Source organism: Pieris brassicae, chromosome 13 (assembly GCF_905147105.1).
Source record: "Pieris brassicae chromosome 13, ilPieBrab1.1, whole genome shotgun sequence".
Lineage (NCBI taxonomy): Eukaryota > Metazoa > Arthropoda > Insecta > Lepidoptera > Pieridae > Pieris > Pieris brassicae.
This window is the reverse complement of record NC_059677.1, coordinates 1,450,356-1,466,188: the sequence shown is the minus strand read 5'-3', so window position 1 is coordinate 1,466,188 and position 15,833 is coordinate 1,450,356. Positions and strand designations below refer to the sequence as shown.

General features: G+C 35.7%; 1 protein-coding gene across 4 annotated transcripts in view; it reads right to left on the bottom strand.

The window, feature by feature from the left end:
- LOC123717668 (GAS2-like protein 3) overlaps positions 1 to 15,833 on the bottom strand; it is a 95,042-nt gene that overhangs the window by 4,862 nt on the left and 74,347 nt on the right. For 3 of the 4 annotated variants that reach the window (XM_045673793.1, XM_045673790.1, XM_045673791.1), the window contains exons 4-11: positions 14,934 to 15,127; positions 5,808 to 5,932; positions 4,724 to 4,865; positions 3,729 to 3,924; positions 3,011 to 3,051; positions 2,208 to 2,330; positions 1,823 to 1,926; positions 442 to 570 (exon numbers count right to left, since the gene is read on the bottom strand). In XM_045673793.1, coding sequence (XP_045529749.1) covers positions 442 to 570; positions 1,823 to 1,926; positions 2,208 to 2,330; positions 3,011 to 3,051; positions 3,729 to 3,924; positions 4,724 to 4,865; positions 5,808 to 5,932; positions 14,934 to 15,127 — 1,054 coding nt within the window. The remainder of the gene's footprint in view (positions 1 to 441; positions 571 to 1,822; positions 1,927 to 2,207; positions 2,331 to 3,010; positions 3,052 to 3,728; positions 3,925 to 4,723; positions 4,866 to 5,807; positions 5,933 to 14,933; positions 15,128 to 15,833) is intronic. The other variant, XM_045673792.1, reaches the window with a different exon arrangement.

The window sequence follows — 15,833 nt, the reverse complement described above, 5'->3', positions numbered from 1 at the left end:
ATATTGCCCATTAGATTATAGGTTTTAGCCAGCCTTCAATCAATATTTTTACGAATTAAACAAACTTTATATTTTTAGACTAAAATGACAAGTGTTTACTTCAAAAAGTTCTTATTACTAATGTATAGCTTTCATCTAATTTTATCATTGAATTAATCTATTACATAATTTTTTGCATATCTATGTCCTGTGTTAACATTCAGAAACTGATCAAATACACAATTTAAAGTTCATACAATGTACAATGCTTTCTATCTCATTTTCTCACACATCTTATGAATTTATGTGTCTGTCTCTTTCTAGCAGTTTTTTCGTTTCATCGACTTACAAATCACGACGATACAAAACTATTCACTTCAAAAAGGAAACTGTTCGCACGTCACACGAAGGCTCGTTCAATCATAACACATTTCATCAGGATACATTTAGATAAAAACATACCCTTATAAAGACATTTCTGCCAGCGATGTTATACCGTCCTTCACCCACTTTCTTTACTTTTAGCAGCCGTGAACATTTCCCAGAACCACAACTGCAGCCACGCTCCAATAGACGTGTTATCGACTGCACCTGGAATCAGTAAACAAATATTTAATCCCATCCGATGTTAAGCGTCCACCATCACGTGAATGTCAAGGCTATTCAACTCCTTGACACCAGGGGCCTAGTGAGAAGATTGAAAAGGACAAAATCATTTGAATTAGTGTTAGTGTACTTTAATATTAAGTGCTAAACAGTAAATGAAAAAAAAATTGAACACAAGAACACTGTCCCTTTAATAGAGACTATAAATAGTGTTATTGGACACTTATGATAACAATCCTTTTTAGTAAATTAGGTTAGACTTAAATTACTTATTAGTCTTAAGTTAGGCTAGATCGTAATGTTCCATGATGTAGTAAAGACACATGTATATAAAAAAATCTGATGTTAAGTGATGTTGCTTATTGGAGGGCCTGTCCAGCAGATGCAATGGCCGCTTCAATAAACCCATATTAAACTGTCTAGAGAAGGAGACAAGGAATGAACGCCTTTGCTGTTTTCACCAGCAATGATAATCCAAATCGTGCAGTGCTGGGGATGTCAATAACGAAGGGGTGAAACTGCAGCGAGCTTTTAAATGAGCGTTGTTTGAAAGGGTAGGGTGAAACTTCGAGTGTTGGAACGTGAGGGATTGGATTCAAATGCCTAATTTAAAACTTTTGGGAATGCCGGTACTAAACCGTGTTATACAACAACGATGTTTGGGAGGAGAAATTCTCATCGTCTTTGACTGCCCCTAGCCACATATCCAATCAAATCCCTAACCAAATGGTATGAGATTCAAATAGTTCAGAATATAATTCGACTGGAAATTATAATTTAATCAATTAAATATAACAATCGTATAGTGTATGTAATAGGTTTGATAAATTCAAGCAAATAACGTATAACTCTGGGAACAGACGCATTTAGAAGATTATAAATATTCATAAATTCAAAGAAAGGCAGTGTTAGCCTAGTGGCTTCAACGCGTGACTCTCTTCCTTGGAGTTCTTTCCTTCTATGTGCGCATTTTACATTCCCTCGAACGGTGAAGGAAAACAACGTGAGGAAACCGGCTTGCCTTAGACCCAAAAAGTCGACGGCGTGTATCAGGTACAAGAGGCTGATCACCTGCCTGATCATCAGAAATGACAGGCCAAGACCTAAAAAGGTTGTAGCGTCAGTGATTTACATTTTTTCAATTCAAATAATGACTTCATAACTCTGGCATTTATGATTTATTTTAATAACCAATTCTTTTTCATTACATTTAGAGACGAAGTAATTTGAAGCTTACCCTTTTGTCGAGCTCGTTCGTCGGTCTGAGTGGAACATCAGTGTCAGAGGAGCTATCTGATCGCGTGCTCGCCACTTCCACACTGTCCTCTACGCATACTTCATCTAAAAGATAGCTCAAGATGATTTTCACTCAATTTAACGTTCAGTACGACAGTGATATATATATATAAAATAGCACAATACAATTTTTGATGGTAACTGAAACAGCTACTAGGTACTGGACGAAGATGGAGGAAGCCTACGTCCACAAATTGGACCAAAATAAAGAGGTTGATGGTGATAAGAAAAACCATGTACTTAATGAAATCCTTATCATGGGAAGCGGTTTTTGTAGCCGTGATATTATTGGAATTATGACGATTAACACTTTTTTCGCCCCTTACTTGTAATAAAAGGTATTCCATAAAACTCCATAAAAACAAGTAAGCAAAATGGATTATTGATATATATCCGAATCTGTTGGTTGCGAGGATCGACAGTAGGCCTATTAATGCTGGAATTTAAGGCTTTATTTTCAGTTAGTTTTAATTCAAGTTACTATATTATACCGTGTCGTAACATGACCGTTTGAAAAAACGGTTTGAACCATTCCGTCGCCGACTTAAAGTCAACATAGAGTTTTAATTATATGACAGTATGAAAAATTATACAACATTTGTATGTCTGATTGTGTGGATTTTTATAATTACTCGATATGAATCAAGTTTCTTTGCAAACGATTTTGTTATTATTATTTAACAATTCGTTTGCGCTCCTACGCACAAATGTAATGATTTTTACGGTGTTCTAATTCATTAGATTGAAATACCAATATATTTTATATGTTGTATACACATATGACATTATTTTATGTAGGGAACAATCGTAACTATACAGACATAATTACTATTATCGCGGATTATCCGTTTTTTTCATAAGACGGCAATCGAGCAAGTAGCTCACCTGATGTTAAGTGATGGACACACTTGGGCCTTTTAAGAATTGAAACGCTCTTTTCTCCAAGGACTCGACTTGGTTCGAAAACACCTTCTATGTACGTCATACGCCCGAGAACGCGGCTGATACGGTCACAAAACGCGTTATTCACTGTTAATAGTAACTCACTAATTCATCTATGCCTGATACGTTGATAGTCCGATCATGGTATGACACGGTATAGACAGACTTCTCTAAGTAAAATACTTACTTTCATTAGGTTCCAATGCTTGTTTCTCTTTTTTGGTTGGTCTGAAAAAGAATAATAAATATCTTAATATATAATTTACAAATATGACATAAGAAAGACAATACTCATATCTTATAATAAAGAAAAAGGGATTAATTACAAAATAAATTGAGATTTGACCACGATTTTTGCAAAGTACTTGTCGAGGAAGGATACCGAACAGTTTCTCCTACCTAAAGATGGAGATGAACCTTGAAAATTTTTTTTATGTCTTGCTGATGATGCTTGCTTGCCTTTCCCCTTGCTGGAGACGCTAGTCACTCATGACAAACGTGACAAAACGTCCCGTTTTTAACGGGACTGTACCTAATTACGAGCCCCAAAATGCAGACGCAAATTTGAGTAGCAAACGGCCAAAGTGTAGTAAATAATTGAAATTTATTAGATACAAGTTGGAATGCCCAAAGGCACAAGTTCGATATAAGCTTACAAGCAAAATATCAATTTCATGCAAATAAATACATACGTAATAAAGAAATGTTTTGACGCCTACAGTGATGAAATAATTAAATTAGGACTTTTATAAATGCAGTTATATTATAATACGCTTCAAACATGTAACCGGTAACATGAAAATATACTAGCTTTTTTCAGCCTTACGTAGGTGTGCAAGTTAAAATGATACATATCCAAGACCAACCAGGTAAGCGTTATCTTTCTCATTATCAATTAAACTTACTTATCATGAGGTGGTGATGAGTCCCTGAACTGCCAGCCTGCTCCAGACATAGCTGAATCTAATCCCGAATCCCGTTCTTCAAGCGCGATTTCTTTCTCCAGCGCGACTAGGCCTGGAGGCTCTACGTTGAATTTCGTGGCCAGTCTTGCCACTTCGAGAAGACAGAGGATCACCTGTCGTGGTTGGTTGTGAAGGACTGAAATAGAAAATGAATTACAGACGCCGGATACGAGCTGGTTGTTGTCTACCGTGGCTGTGACTAGAGATTTTGAAAAATGTTTTTAAATGTCCACGCATTTCTGAATACCTGTATAACATTCAAATTTCACTTGTACATTGACTTACTGCTCACACGGCTCGTGGTTTTTCCAAATATTAACAGCTGAAGGATACACCAACAGCTCACAAGAGTAATATGATGTATGCGTGAACAGGTGTAATGTTATTTAAGAACATTAAGCGTGCTATTCCTCTCAAGGTGATGAAGCCTCCTTCAAGCCCTTAATTATCGTGGTGAGCACGATAGCTTCGGGAATATCGCATCACCTTGAACCTCTTATCCTACCCGTAGCGCTCCGTATGTTACCTGGTTTCTTGGTGTAGACATCCCGTAATCAAATATATTCACTATGTATGTGTTAGGCTAGAAATGTGTTCATCCTATTATAATTAGATATTATATATAGTGCTCCCGATTACACATAAATACACACTTTGGCAAGCTACAAATATTATATAATTTTATCCTACATACTTCTCTATGAACTAAGCAACACAAAATATAATTCAAACCAGTAATATCTCGAACAAAATACATTCATATAGGTACACTTATAACGTCACAAAATCCTTCTAAATTTCCATTTGCCTGTTCTAAAATCAAGAACATAGAACGAGAAGAACTGGCAATAATCTCCATCATTTCGCCACGCTATGTTTGTAAGGACCTGTATTACATCATCCGTCATTATGGCGAGGTCGAGTAAAAACTTTACCTAGGTCATCGCTTTCAAAGAGCAAGTTTTCATGAACGCCCAATTCACGACAGAAGGTGATGAAGTTCTCGGCGTTGTCCCGCGAGAAGAAGCTGCGCCTTGCTGCACGCTGCCAACATCTTCCTCTGATTGCTGGCACCGGCTGAAAAGGTATAATTGGTATCAGATTAATAATTGCTATTAGAAGAAGGACATAAAATAAATTAGTGACGCTGCAACCTTTTTAGGTCTGGGCCGCAGATTTCGAAATCTCCAAATTGCGCCATTTCTGTCTGCACTGTGTCACTCTGTTCAATTGGTTCGGAAATTCAGTGGGTAGGTGGTTCCACATTGTAGTGAAATACACTCAGTTATGAGACGAACATGGAGGGAGCACTGGAATTTCGTATTCTGCCTCGACCATCGATGGAGAAACTCAGCTGCAGGTAATACAACAACCCATCTGAACACTCTCCGTTGTAATTGTGGTACGACATGCAGAGAGACTCTAAATTACCACTCAAGGCTCTATGTTAAATAAGGTCGAGTGTAAGATGTCGGTACTCTATTATTGTGTTTATGTTGCATTTTTGATCGTCACTAAGCATGTCGATGAAATGGGAGAGAACGATTGAGAGAGAGTGGGAAAGGGCAAACGTACCTTAAAGCAAATAGCCATGGAGCGAGAGTAGGGAGGAAGCAAGTGAGAAAGATCGAGAGAGAAAAAGTGATAAAGAGCGGACCTCGCGTCACGCACAGCGCCATGAAGCAAGAGGTAGGAGAGAGCTATATTGCGAAATATTCAGAATGAGAGTAAGGGAGATCGAGAAAAAATACATGCTATTGGTTGATATATTCGTTTAGTAGTTACATTTAGTACTTTAGATGGCAATTATGTCGCATAACGTCCTGTGCAGTTAACGCAGATTTTTTATTTATTTATATTATCATTAGTACGTATACAGTATGTAAAGAGTGTGAACATAAGATATACAAATACATGGAGTGATCATATACTGGTACATGATCACCTATTGGGGCGTTAGTAATATTTAATTGAAGTTTCTTTTCACTTCTAACATGTCTACCTTTTTAATCAACTCACCCCAACTATAATTCCCTGGTCGAGCGCCTCCCGCGCCCGGTCATGTATGACGGCAGCCAACTGACACAATTCAGCACCGTTGTCCAGAACATCTAGGAAGTTCTCGCCCGTGAGATATGTTATACCTGGAAAGACAAAACAATGTCTCATTGTTTGTGAAGCTCCTCCAGCGAACCATTTCTATTTTTTTTTTTTTATGTAATAGCAGGCAAACGGGCAAGAGGCTCACCTGATGTGAAGCGATACCGCCGCCCATGGACACTCACATTGCCAGAAGGCTCGCAAGTGACGTGAATTTTCTGTGTTCGATACGAAGACAAAGTAATGTCAGTGCCAATTTTTTAACATTGAACATATTTGGGAATAAAAGATACATATGGGGAGAAGGAATGCAGCGAATTCAAAATAAATTTACAAGATGTTACAGATTACAAGGTGTCCACTTTATACAGGTTATGTGTCCAACTATATCTTCAGTATGGCAGGATACAACAAATTAGAGGAAAGGAATCTTTCTATCGATAATGCGAAAATTGCTTGCAGTGTCTCAAGCCGGTCTTGCGCTGAATATAATTGAAGTCACACATTATCTATAATTAGTTATTAAGTTTTAATTTTTACAATTGATTGTTTATATTATGTTTTAGTTCATTTTTGATTAATAAGTTTTCTTTTATATGAAGTGTTTGAATAGAAAATAAATATAACACTTCTATCATTCAGTACTAGTTAGTACCTTTCTGGACTTAAGTAATTTTTGGACTTAAAAATTTGTCAGGCAACATTTTGATTAGGACGGCCTTTTCGATAACGAGCGATCTCTTCCAACCCTAGAATTGAAAGAGAGGGAGGTGTAACAATGTAGATTACCATTAATAAAATAAAAATGCATGTCCAGGGTATTGATTTTACAGAAAACGTCTTATAGTTAATATAAAGATCAAATTCCATTGAATAGGACCACTAAAATACGTCCCTTAGGACATAATTTATAATTTGCGTTCTAATACTTTGTATTAAGATCCACTTTGCATTATCTTAGTTCATATATCCATCGATAGCTGTTAATATAAGCCGTTACATAACTGCGTCTAGATGCGCACGCGCCGCGACGCATCGTTACCCTTTTTGACGAGACCGCAAGCGTGTTTTTATATTTTCTTGTTTAGTTGTTTAATTGTATTTTTACTACGAAGTGTAAATAAATAAAAAAACATCTTTACCAGAAAATATTATTGCGAAATTATTTGGTCCTTATAATGGCTAGTTCCGTTGTTGGGAGCCAGAAATGTATGACGTTCCATTCGGGCTAATTTAACATCATAGACTAGTAATGGGAGACGAGTTTGACCAGTGTTCGAACAAGGAACTATATTAAATCGGGAACAAAAAAATAATTAATATGCAGGAAGCCTATGTTTCGTAAACGTGTGGTATATAAGGTATTAATAGTAAAATATTTATTTCTTAAATCAGTGGCGCTACAACCTTTTTATGTCTGGGCCTCAGATTTCTGTATCTGTTTCATGATATTTTTTTAATCAAATAGGCAAGTAGGTGATTAGCCTTCTGTGCCTGACGTACGTCGACTTTTTAGGTTTGGGCAAGCCGGTTTTCTTACGATGTTTTCCTTCACCGTTCGAGCGAATGTTAAATGCATACTTGGAAAGATTATTCATTGGTGCACAGCCAGGGATCGAACCTACGACATGAGGGGTGAGAGTCAAACGCATAAGCCACTACAATATTTTTAACCTACTATAATAATAATAACAAATAATAATTGACAAATAGAAAATTAAAACAAATTTAAAATTGATCCCTGTGGCAGTGTAACATTAATGGTCGCATTTTCTTGTATCGCGATACTTAATTGTTGAGCGAGGAAAACACAAGGTCTGGTCACCGGTTATATCTACTAAATCTTTAATTAGCTTTGCACTTTAACCAACGGCCCAAATATTCTCAAAAGGGGACAAAATTTAAGTTTGGAGCCATCAAAATTTACTAGTTAACTTCATATTTTATAATTATTTTAAAACATAATTATATCGAGATGTCCCGAGTTAAGTATTTTTGTTTGAAGCTGGGTGTCAACTGGCTTGATTCCTTTGAGCATACAACTAACATAAAATTATTGGTTACGACACTGGATTAACAACAAACTAACTTGACTCATTTATGGGTTCATAATCGAAGTGACACTTATGTTACCTATAATGAATGAATGATCCTAATCCTTGGGATTGATTTGCTCCAGTTCAAACAATTTGTATGACTCAAAACTTAGCGATTAAAAAGTGGCGGAAAGTTTCTTGCCCGCTCAACGACTTGCGAACTGGTATTAAATGTAAATTTACAATTAATTTAACTTCTTTTCTGACGTTTTTAAGTGCACTTACCAATATGAATAAAGTTATTTTGAGTTTCGAGTATAAGGATATGAGTATAGTCGACCTATTGGATATTATAGGAAACATATATTACAATTTATGAGTGTGGGAAAAACTAAAGGGCTCATTTTGGCTTCAAGTGTGCGATGCTTACATTTGTTTACGCTTTAAATTATTAACTGAAATATATATATATAAGAAAACACTATTTAAACAGATTGAAGCTATGTATTATTATTATTTACATAATTTTAAATTTAAAATTTTCTGACGTTTCGCGTGCTTTACAGCGTGCGTGGTCACGGTGACTGAAGACAAAAGGTGTTGAATGTCAAAAGTATCACAGCTGTAGAGAAAGTTGTGTTATCTGTATTTATTTCCCTGGAGTTGATATCGACTAAAAGTCTTTTAACAAAAGACAATACTATATATATATATATATATATATATACTATACATGACTATCGCTATAGCTATATCTGTAAGGTGTTTTTAATTCATGCAGTTCTACAACAATTAATTTAATGTCTAAGGCCAAAGAGACTTCGGGCGGTTACACCACAATTATATGGAAAAGTTTCCTGCAATTGTGTCTGCAGTAGAAAGTATAAACCAAGCCCAGCCTTACACTCATGAATAAGTGATGAGGATATTATTGGCCTAAGGTAAGTGAACATACGTCTGCGTATGTATGAATGCTTTATACTTAAAGCTATCAGAACAATAGAAAGTTTAATAAGGAAGATTCACTGAAAATAAGGATGACTGTTGGGGAAGTCTCTGGCCTGGCGATTAGTCAAGTAGTATTTTAATTAATGACGCGATAAATAGGTACTTGATTGGAATGGTACAGGGGGTAGAAGAAGATGAGACAAGTGGAAGAACTCGTGGGAAGGCCTTCCTTTGGAGTGTACAAATAAAAAATGTGTATTAGGTATAAAAATAACATAAACTTAATGTAACGTAAGTTATACTACTCAAATAAAGACTGTTGTATTAAAAGAACGCCAGGAATGTTAATTTTTTTAGTTTATTTAAAAGTGGGTTGATTTTTTAATACACAGTTTGTCTAAAACTACTTTATGAGCGAACTTAATGAACCGGAGAAGTTCGAATCACATTTGTGACAAAACTTAAATGAACAAACCAAACAGATCCGACTATAATCTAGATTGTCAATGTTTCATTTCTTTTCTCAATTTATATATTTAACATTCTAAAATAATGTGTATGCCTAAAAAATACAAGAAAATATGACTTCTCCAATTTACCACATGTACACATACACATCAATTACATTAGAACATAAGCAATATTTCAAAGGAAAAAAGAAAATAACACAAACAACCACAAAATAACTAAAAATTAATAATAAACTAAAACTAAGAGATAAAAAAAACAATAACAGTAATAAACAAAGAAACAAAATGAAAACTTAAACCACGTTAAGAGCCTGCAGAACAAGGTTACGGTAAGTTGGTAGACTGTTGTAAAACACTTCAATATTTTCATCAATGTTTGTTATTAAGTTGTAAGAGCGAGATAGACTATTTGTGGTTTTTGGTATTTTTCTTTACTTAATATTAAAGTCTCTCGTATTAACCTTTCCTGAACTTCCACAAACATTTCAAGATCATAATTAGCCAAATCGGCCCAACCAATCCCGAGTTTTAGCGAGACAAAGGAATCGCATTTCATTTTTATATATAAACGGGAATAAATCCATTAAAGCCATTCACATTTACTCCCTAGGTTTATTGACTGATTCTAAATATTTATGCACACCTTCATATGACTCAAGTCTAGTCTTTTAAATGATTTATCTAATTCTCTCATTCATTAATTAAGATTGAGAAGTTGGTTAAAATTACCGATTAAAATTTAAACAAATTGAGAAAAATAACTAACGTGTATGTACTTATATACTCGCGTTAGAAGTTAAACTAAATCTTTTCAAAAAAAATGTCTAAGTTTGTAGACACGAACAATAGAAAAAACGCATTATCTAGTTGAATAAAGTTTATTTAAATATCACAAAATAAAATGTTAACTCTAGCTAACTTCAGGGTGTCGGTTTTTAGACAGTGTGCGCGCGCGCATGTAAAAATTAAATCCACCAGCACCCAACCAACCAAGAGTCTCTACTCCAAAGGGAACAAAATCAGTTACAGAAAAGTCTATTATATTTATTTTCTGATTGTTACTGTTTTAGATGAAAGAGCAGTTTCTATCTAGTAATGGAATAACAATCATTTTGACGGCTTGAAATTAACTAAATTTGGTTATTTTTTTATTGCATAATGGCCCAAGCGAACCTTGCATTGCAATGAAACTACAAGTTGTCGACCGGTTACACTTGAAGCTTTTAATAAATTGCAAGGGCAACAGAACTTAAAAGATTTTGCGAAACGAGATTCATAACTAGTGTTATGCAAATAGCGTGAAAAATAAATGGAGGAGGATTTGTATGAAACAGCCGTCAATCAAAAAAGGGACAATGTGAGTGTATCCAAAAATACTAAATAAAAAGTTTTGACTGAGAATTATATTATAAAAAGTGCGGATGTCTTACCCCGAGTTCTATACGCGAATACGAATCGTTTTAGAAACACTTGGTAAAGAAAATTCCCCTAGTAAATCTCCGTAACCAGGGCAAGATAGCTTTAAGGAGGTCTGCTCATACCACCATTATTAGGATATATAAAAAAAATATGGAACGAAATATATTATAATAAGAGTCTTTTCTTCAACTTCCCTTTGGAGTAGACACTTGGGCAGTGGGCTTCAAGGGCACAGGCGCTAATTAAAGATATAAGTTGGCGCCTGAGAGTACTGGTAACTCCAGAGCTGGTGCTTTGCGCTAAATCTTATAAATAACAATGTATCAAACAACTCCTGTGAACTCAGCCAGTGTACAAACAAATAGGTCTACCTCAATAGAAATTTTGTTAATTATTTGTATTGCTCGCGTGAGTGACGCTTTGGAAACCAAGTTGGAATGTGCGCGCGGTACATCCAAAAGTTTTGACTGAAGTTTCTACTTGGTAGCTGTGGATCCAGTCTCTCCATTATATCCAGATTATGAACCTGACCCGTAAGTATCTTAAATAAATACACTGGCAAAGGTAGCTCTCTTCTGAGGCGTAGCTGTTTGTAACCCAAAATTAGAAGGATCCTAATCCAAATTATTTCAGAAATACCTCAATGGGCATCTAGTTCCATATAGTCGTGCATGGCAGAAACTCTAAAACTGATCAAAGTAATACGTAATCGGTCTTCTGCCATGACGATTATGAAACTATGAAGAACAATTCACTATAATCGTTGTCACGAATCGGTGTTTCAGCCCATCTAGTAAGTTCTACAGGACGAAACTTCTATTGAAGTTGGCGTGTTCCATATACAATTGCAACTCATTGAGCAAAGACTTTGTATTTTACACTTTTCTTGCTTATATTTCCAGGCCCCCGGGGCTTAGCTCGCTGGGACTGTAGCAAATTGCGTATTATGCACATTCAAAACATAAAATTTATGCAAATCGACGAAAACCATAACAGGACAGCGGATATGCGAAAACAGCTCACATCCGTCTCGCTAACGGAACTTCGAAACAATATCATAGATTATGCTTTAAGTATGTTATAACTCGTAACCCTAGTTGGACAGATTGATTTTATTTATAACCTGATCTTAATTGGTACCACCGGTCACACTTACAATGACAGAAGGCTCGCAAGTGCGTTGCCAGACTTTTAAGAATAATCTTTCCTTGAAGGATCCTAAGTCGAACTGGTTCAGAAACACTTCAGCGGGCAGCTGGTTCCACATAGTTGTTGTGCGCAAAATGTGCATTAAGAAACGCTCAGTCGTGGAAGAATGTGATACAGATTGTGTTTTGTCTTGACGTCAGCTGGAAGTCCGATCAACTCGAAAAATAGTAGTTGCCGCCGTGAACGTTTCGCCTTAATATGTTTTTACTTAGCCTACATTTTTAATACATATCTACATATAGGATATTTTGCTATGTTACCCCATTAGAGAGTGTTCGCTACTCCGGAATAAAAACCTATTACTCAAAGAAATAAATAAAAATGACTCGCATTTGTCCAGCTGTCTCCGAGTTTAGCGCTTAGAAACGATTATTTTTATTACGATGTATTCACTAAGTCACATATCAAATGTATGAGATTGTGATGATTTCATTCAATGTTTTGTTTACTAACGTTTTGTAACAGTTTTGAGGTTAACGTATCAACTGACGGTAACTTAACCCGACGGTTAAATGCCTCATTGCTCCAGTTAAACAGTTCTAGTTAGCGGAGACTGTTATTAATATGACTTCCTCTGATCATACACAAAAAATTCAAATTCAAAATTCTTTATTTGTTTAGATATATGTACAATATAATTCAGATAGAGGCCTCCCTAGTAAGTCAGAGACCTGTGATAGGGAAGCTTCGCTCTTCTTTAAATTTACAAAGTTTAATCAACCAACACAATTGGTTTAAAAAAAAGAAAAATAAATAAATAAAAATATATGAATATATTATGATGACTATGTAATGTGTTTGTGAAAGACGAAACAAATGTGGTTGACGACGACACAAACAAGGTTGTTTAACCAAATGCACCAAAAAGCTGACGACAGAGCCAGAAGATCCTGAACTATCTTGGCATCAGAATACGAGTAGGGAGTTTCAGGGACCTTTTCTAGATTGAACAGGGGGCAAACGGGCAGGAGGCTCATCTAATGTAATGTTGGAGATAGACACTGCCAGAGAAGAATGCGTTGCCGGCTTTTAGGATTGGTACGCTCTTTTCTAGAAGGACCCAAAGTCGAGTTGGTTCGGAAATACTTCAGAATGGCTGGATGAACATTAATGGCGCGCGACAAAAACTGCGTTAAATAACGCTCAGTTGTGGAACGGGTGGAATTTCGTTTCCCAGCTGCCCACTGAAGTATTTCAGAACCATTTCGACATAGGGTTCTTCAAAAGAGCGTACCAATTCTTAAGAGGCCACAGCTCTCTGGCATTGAATGTGTCCATTGGAGGTATGACTTAACAATTCTAGTTCTCATCAACAACTCTAATTCTAGTTCTATAGAAAAAATATTCGCGATAATAACAAAACACCCACACGCACCTGTTTGGCTAATGACAAAAATATACAAAAGAACTCATAGATACGCCCTCCCACGCCGAATTTGTACTATTATTTATAAAGCTGTGAACATAAGTGTAAAGATATCCTGCGTTTCAACATCAATATTAATTAACCAGTTATTTACTTAGTAAGTCAACTTAGTGATCGGAGACCAGTAGGTCGGTAGAGCAACAAAGTGGAGGAGAAGCTGCTGAAGATTTTTTTGATGCCTTTACACTACTGGAAGTTGGCCGTCAGTCTAGTGAAGTGCAGCCGTGATATTTTTCTACTAACACACCGTTTTACCCATTATAATTAATTGAGGGTGGTCATAGCGTGGCCCAGGTACGCAAGTTTCCGTTCTGCATAACTTTGCTGCAGCTGAAAGCCAGCAAATTTTGCCATTATATGTATGTGACGTCATTTGGCGTTTTATTCCATGTCTCCTCGTCTCTCACTATCAACAAAATTCCTCTAATTTTTTACTTTCGGAATACGGAATTCCACCCGTACCACTTCGACGTCCGTCGTTCCACAACTGAGCGTTTTTTTAAGTAAGGGTTTGCGCTCCCACCACCACCACTACCACTATGTGGAGCATAGAAATCATTTTACCAATTTATACACGCAGATATGTGGAACATGTTGATTAAGGAAATTTTAATGACTTCCAAGATGAAGAAGTGTAACCTAAAATACTCCATTTGGTTACGTTAGCCCGCAATGTACATCGCTCAATGCGTTGATCCGGTTGTAGCTCGACCTTGACTGTGATAATTAACCGCTGAAGGTACCATTCATAATCAAGATGACACCCTCGTATTGGATATTCACGGAAACAGTACTTCCATAAGTCTCGTAATAGTACCAATGGCGCTACAAGAAGTAGACATGGGGAGAAATTGGCTGTGCCACAAATCTATCTGGAACTGTTTAGGAAGAACACCTTCTGTATGGCAATTAGATTTTCAATAATTTACCAAAAGAATTAAAAGATCTTCCGACTAGAGTCTTTAAAAATCGACAGGGTGTAATACTTTTGGAAAAAATTTATTATTCAATAAATGATTATTTGCGTGAGACACTGTAGTTGATATAAATTTAATAACGTATGATATGTACGATACAAATAATATAAGAATTGGCCAATTCATATGACTAATAATGTAAAATGTAAAAGACAAATTTGCGCACCATTTTGTGTGGCTGAATATGCGAACTTACTATTGTACCACCTTACACGTGTACCATATTCTTGCAATAAATTATTATTATTATTTGGGTCTGGCCCTCAGAATTCTGTATCTATTCCTTGATCTAGTAGACTAATAGGTGATCAGACTGTGCCTGACACATGTTGACTTTTTGGGTCTAAGGCGGCTTACACTTGACGTATTTAATATAACTGCTTTTTGAAGGATGATATAAATGGATTGCGGGAGGTCTAACAATTTGATATATTCAATCATTCATTCAGATCATTATATGTCTAGTTGATGAGCAGTTTCATCCTGATTAATTTCTGAAAAGCTCTCGAAACCTCGAGGTAAATAATCGTAATCTCAGAGATTTTAAGAGAAAAGCTTACCTATAGTCTTATTAATCCAATCAGCCAAGTCCTCCTGTAATGGGAACAGCTGTCTGGCTTGTGAGTACAGCACCTTCTCCTTATAAAACTCCTCGTCTTCAGAACACGGCGTCTGCGCAGCCAGCGCACAGTCCGCCCTCTCGAAACTGCTCGACATTCTGCGATTTACCACCAATTCACCGCATCCTGTATGCCTGTAGGAGTAGTATTTATTTATTTATTAACACTTCGTTGCAAAAATATAACACAGTTGACATAATTAAATTAAAACTGGCGGTGTTATCAATTTCGAGCGATCTCTTCCAGCGACGACTGTGAGAAAACAAATTACAGATGAAAAAGAAAAGTGCAGATGTAAACCTACCCTTTTTGTACACTGTATACACTGAAATTATTTCTATAAATAAATCTCTTCGCTAAAAACAAAGTTTTGCATTTTGAATTATTTTTTATTTTTAACAATTTATAATAATCTAGCTAAAAATCCCTGGACTGGCTAAAAAATTACAACCTACTTCAAATCAAGATTTTTTCAATACCCGTAAATTATCTTTAAATTTACAAATATCGGACATTTTAGGTAAATGATGTTACGAATTAAGAAATGTATTAGATATATATTATACTCTACTTATATACTATATATCTATAACATTTATATACTTGGAAAAGATTACTGGATAGCAGGATGTTTTTTGTGAATTTTGTAAATTAACTTAAATATACATTTAGTTTTATTTTATTAGTAAATAAATAAATGAATATTCGTTGTAAAGCAAAATCTGTTCATTGATTATATTACGAATGTAAATGTGTCTCTAATAATCAGAAGGAAAGATATTATCGGACTATAGATATATCTTTGTTATCATCATCTCTTAGCAGACTTTCTACTACCAA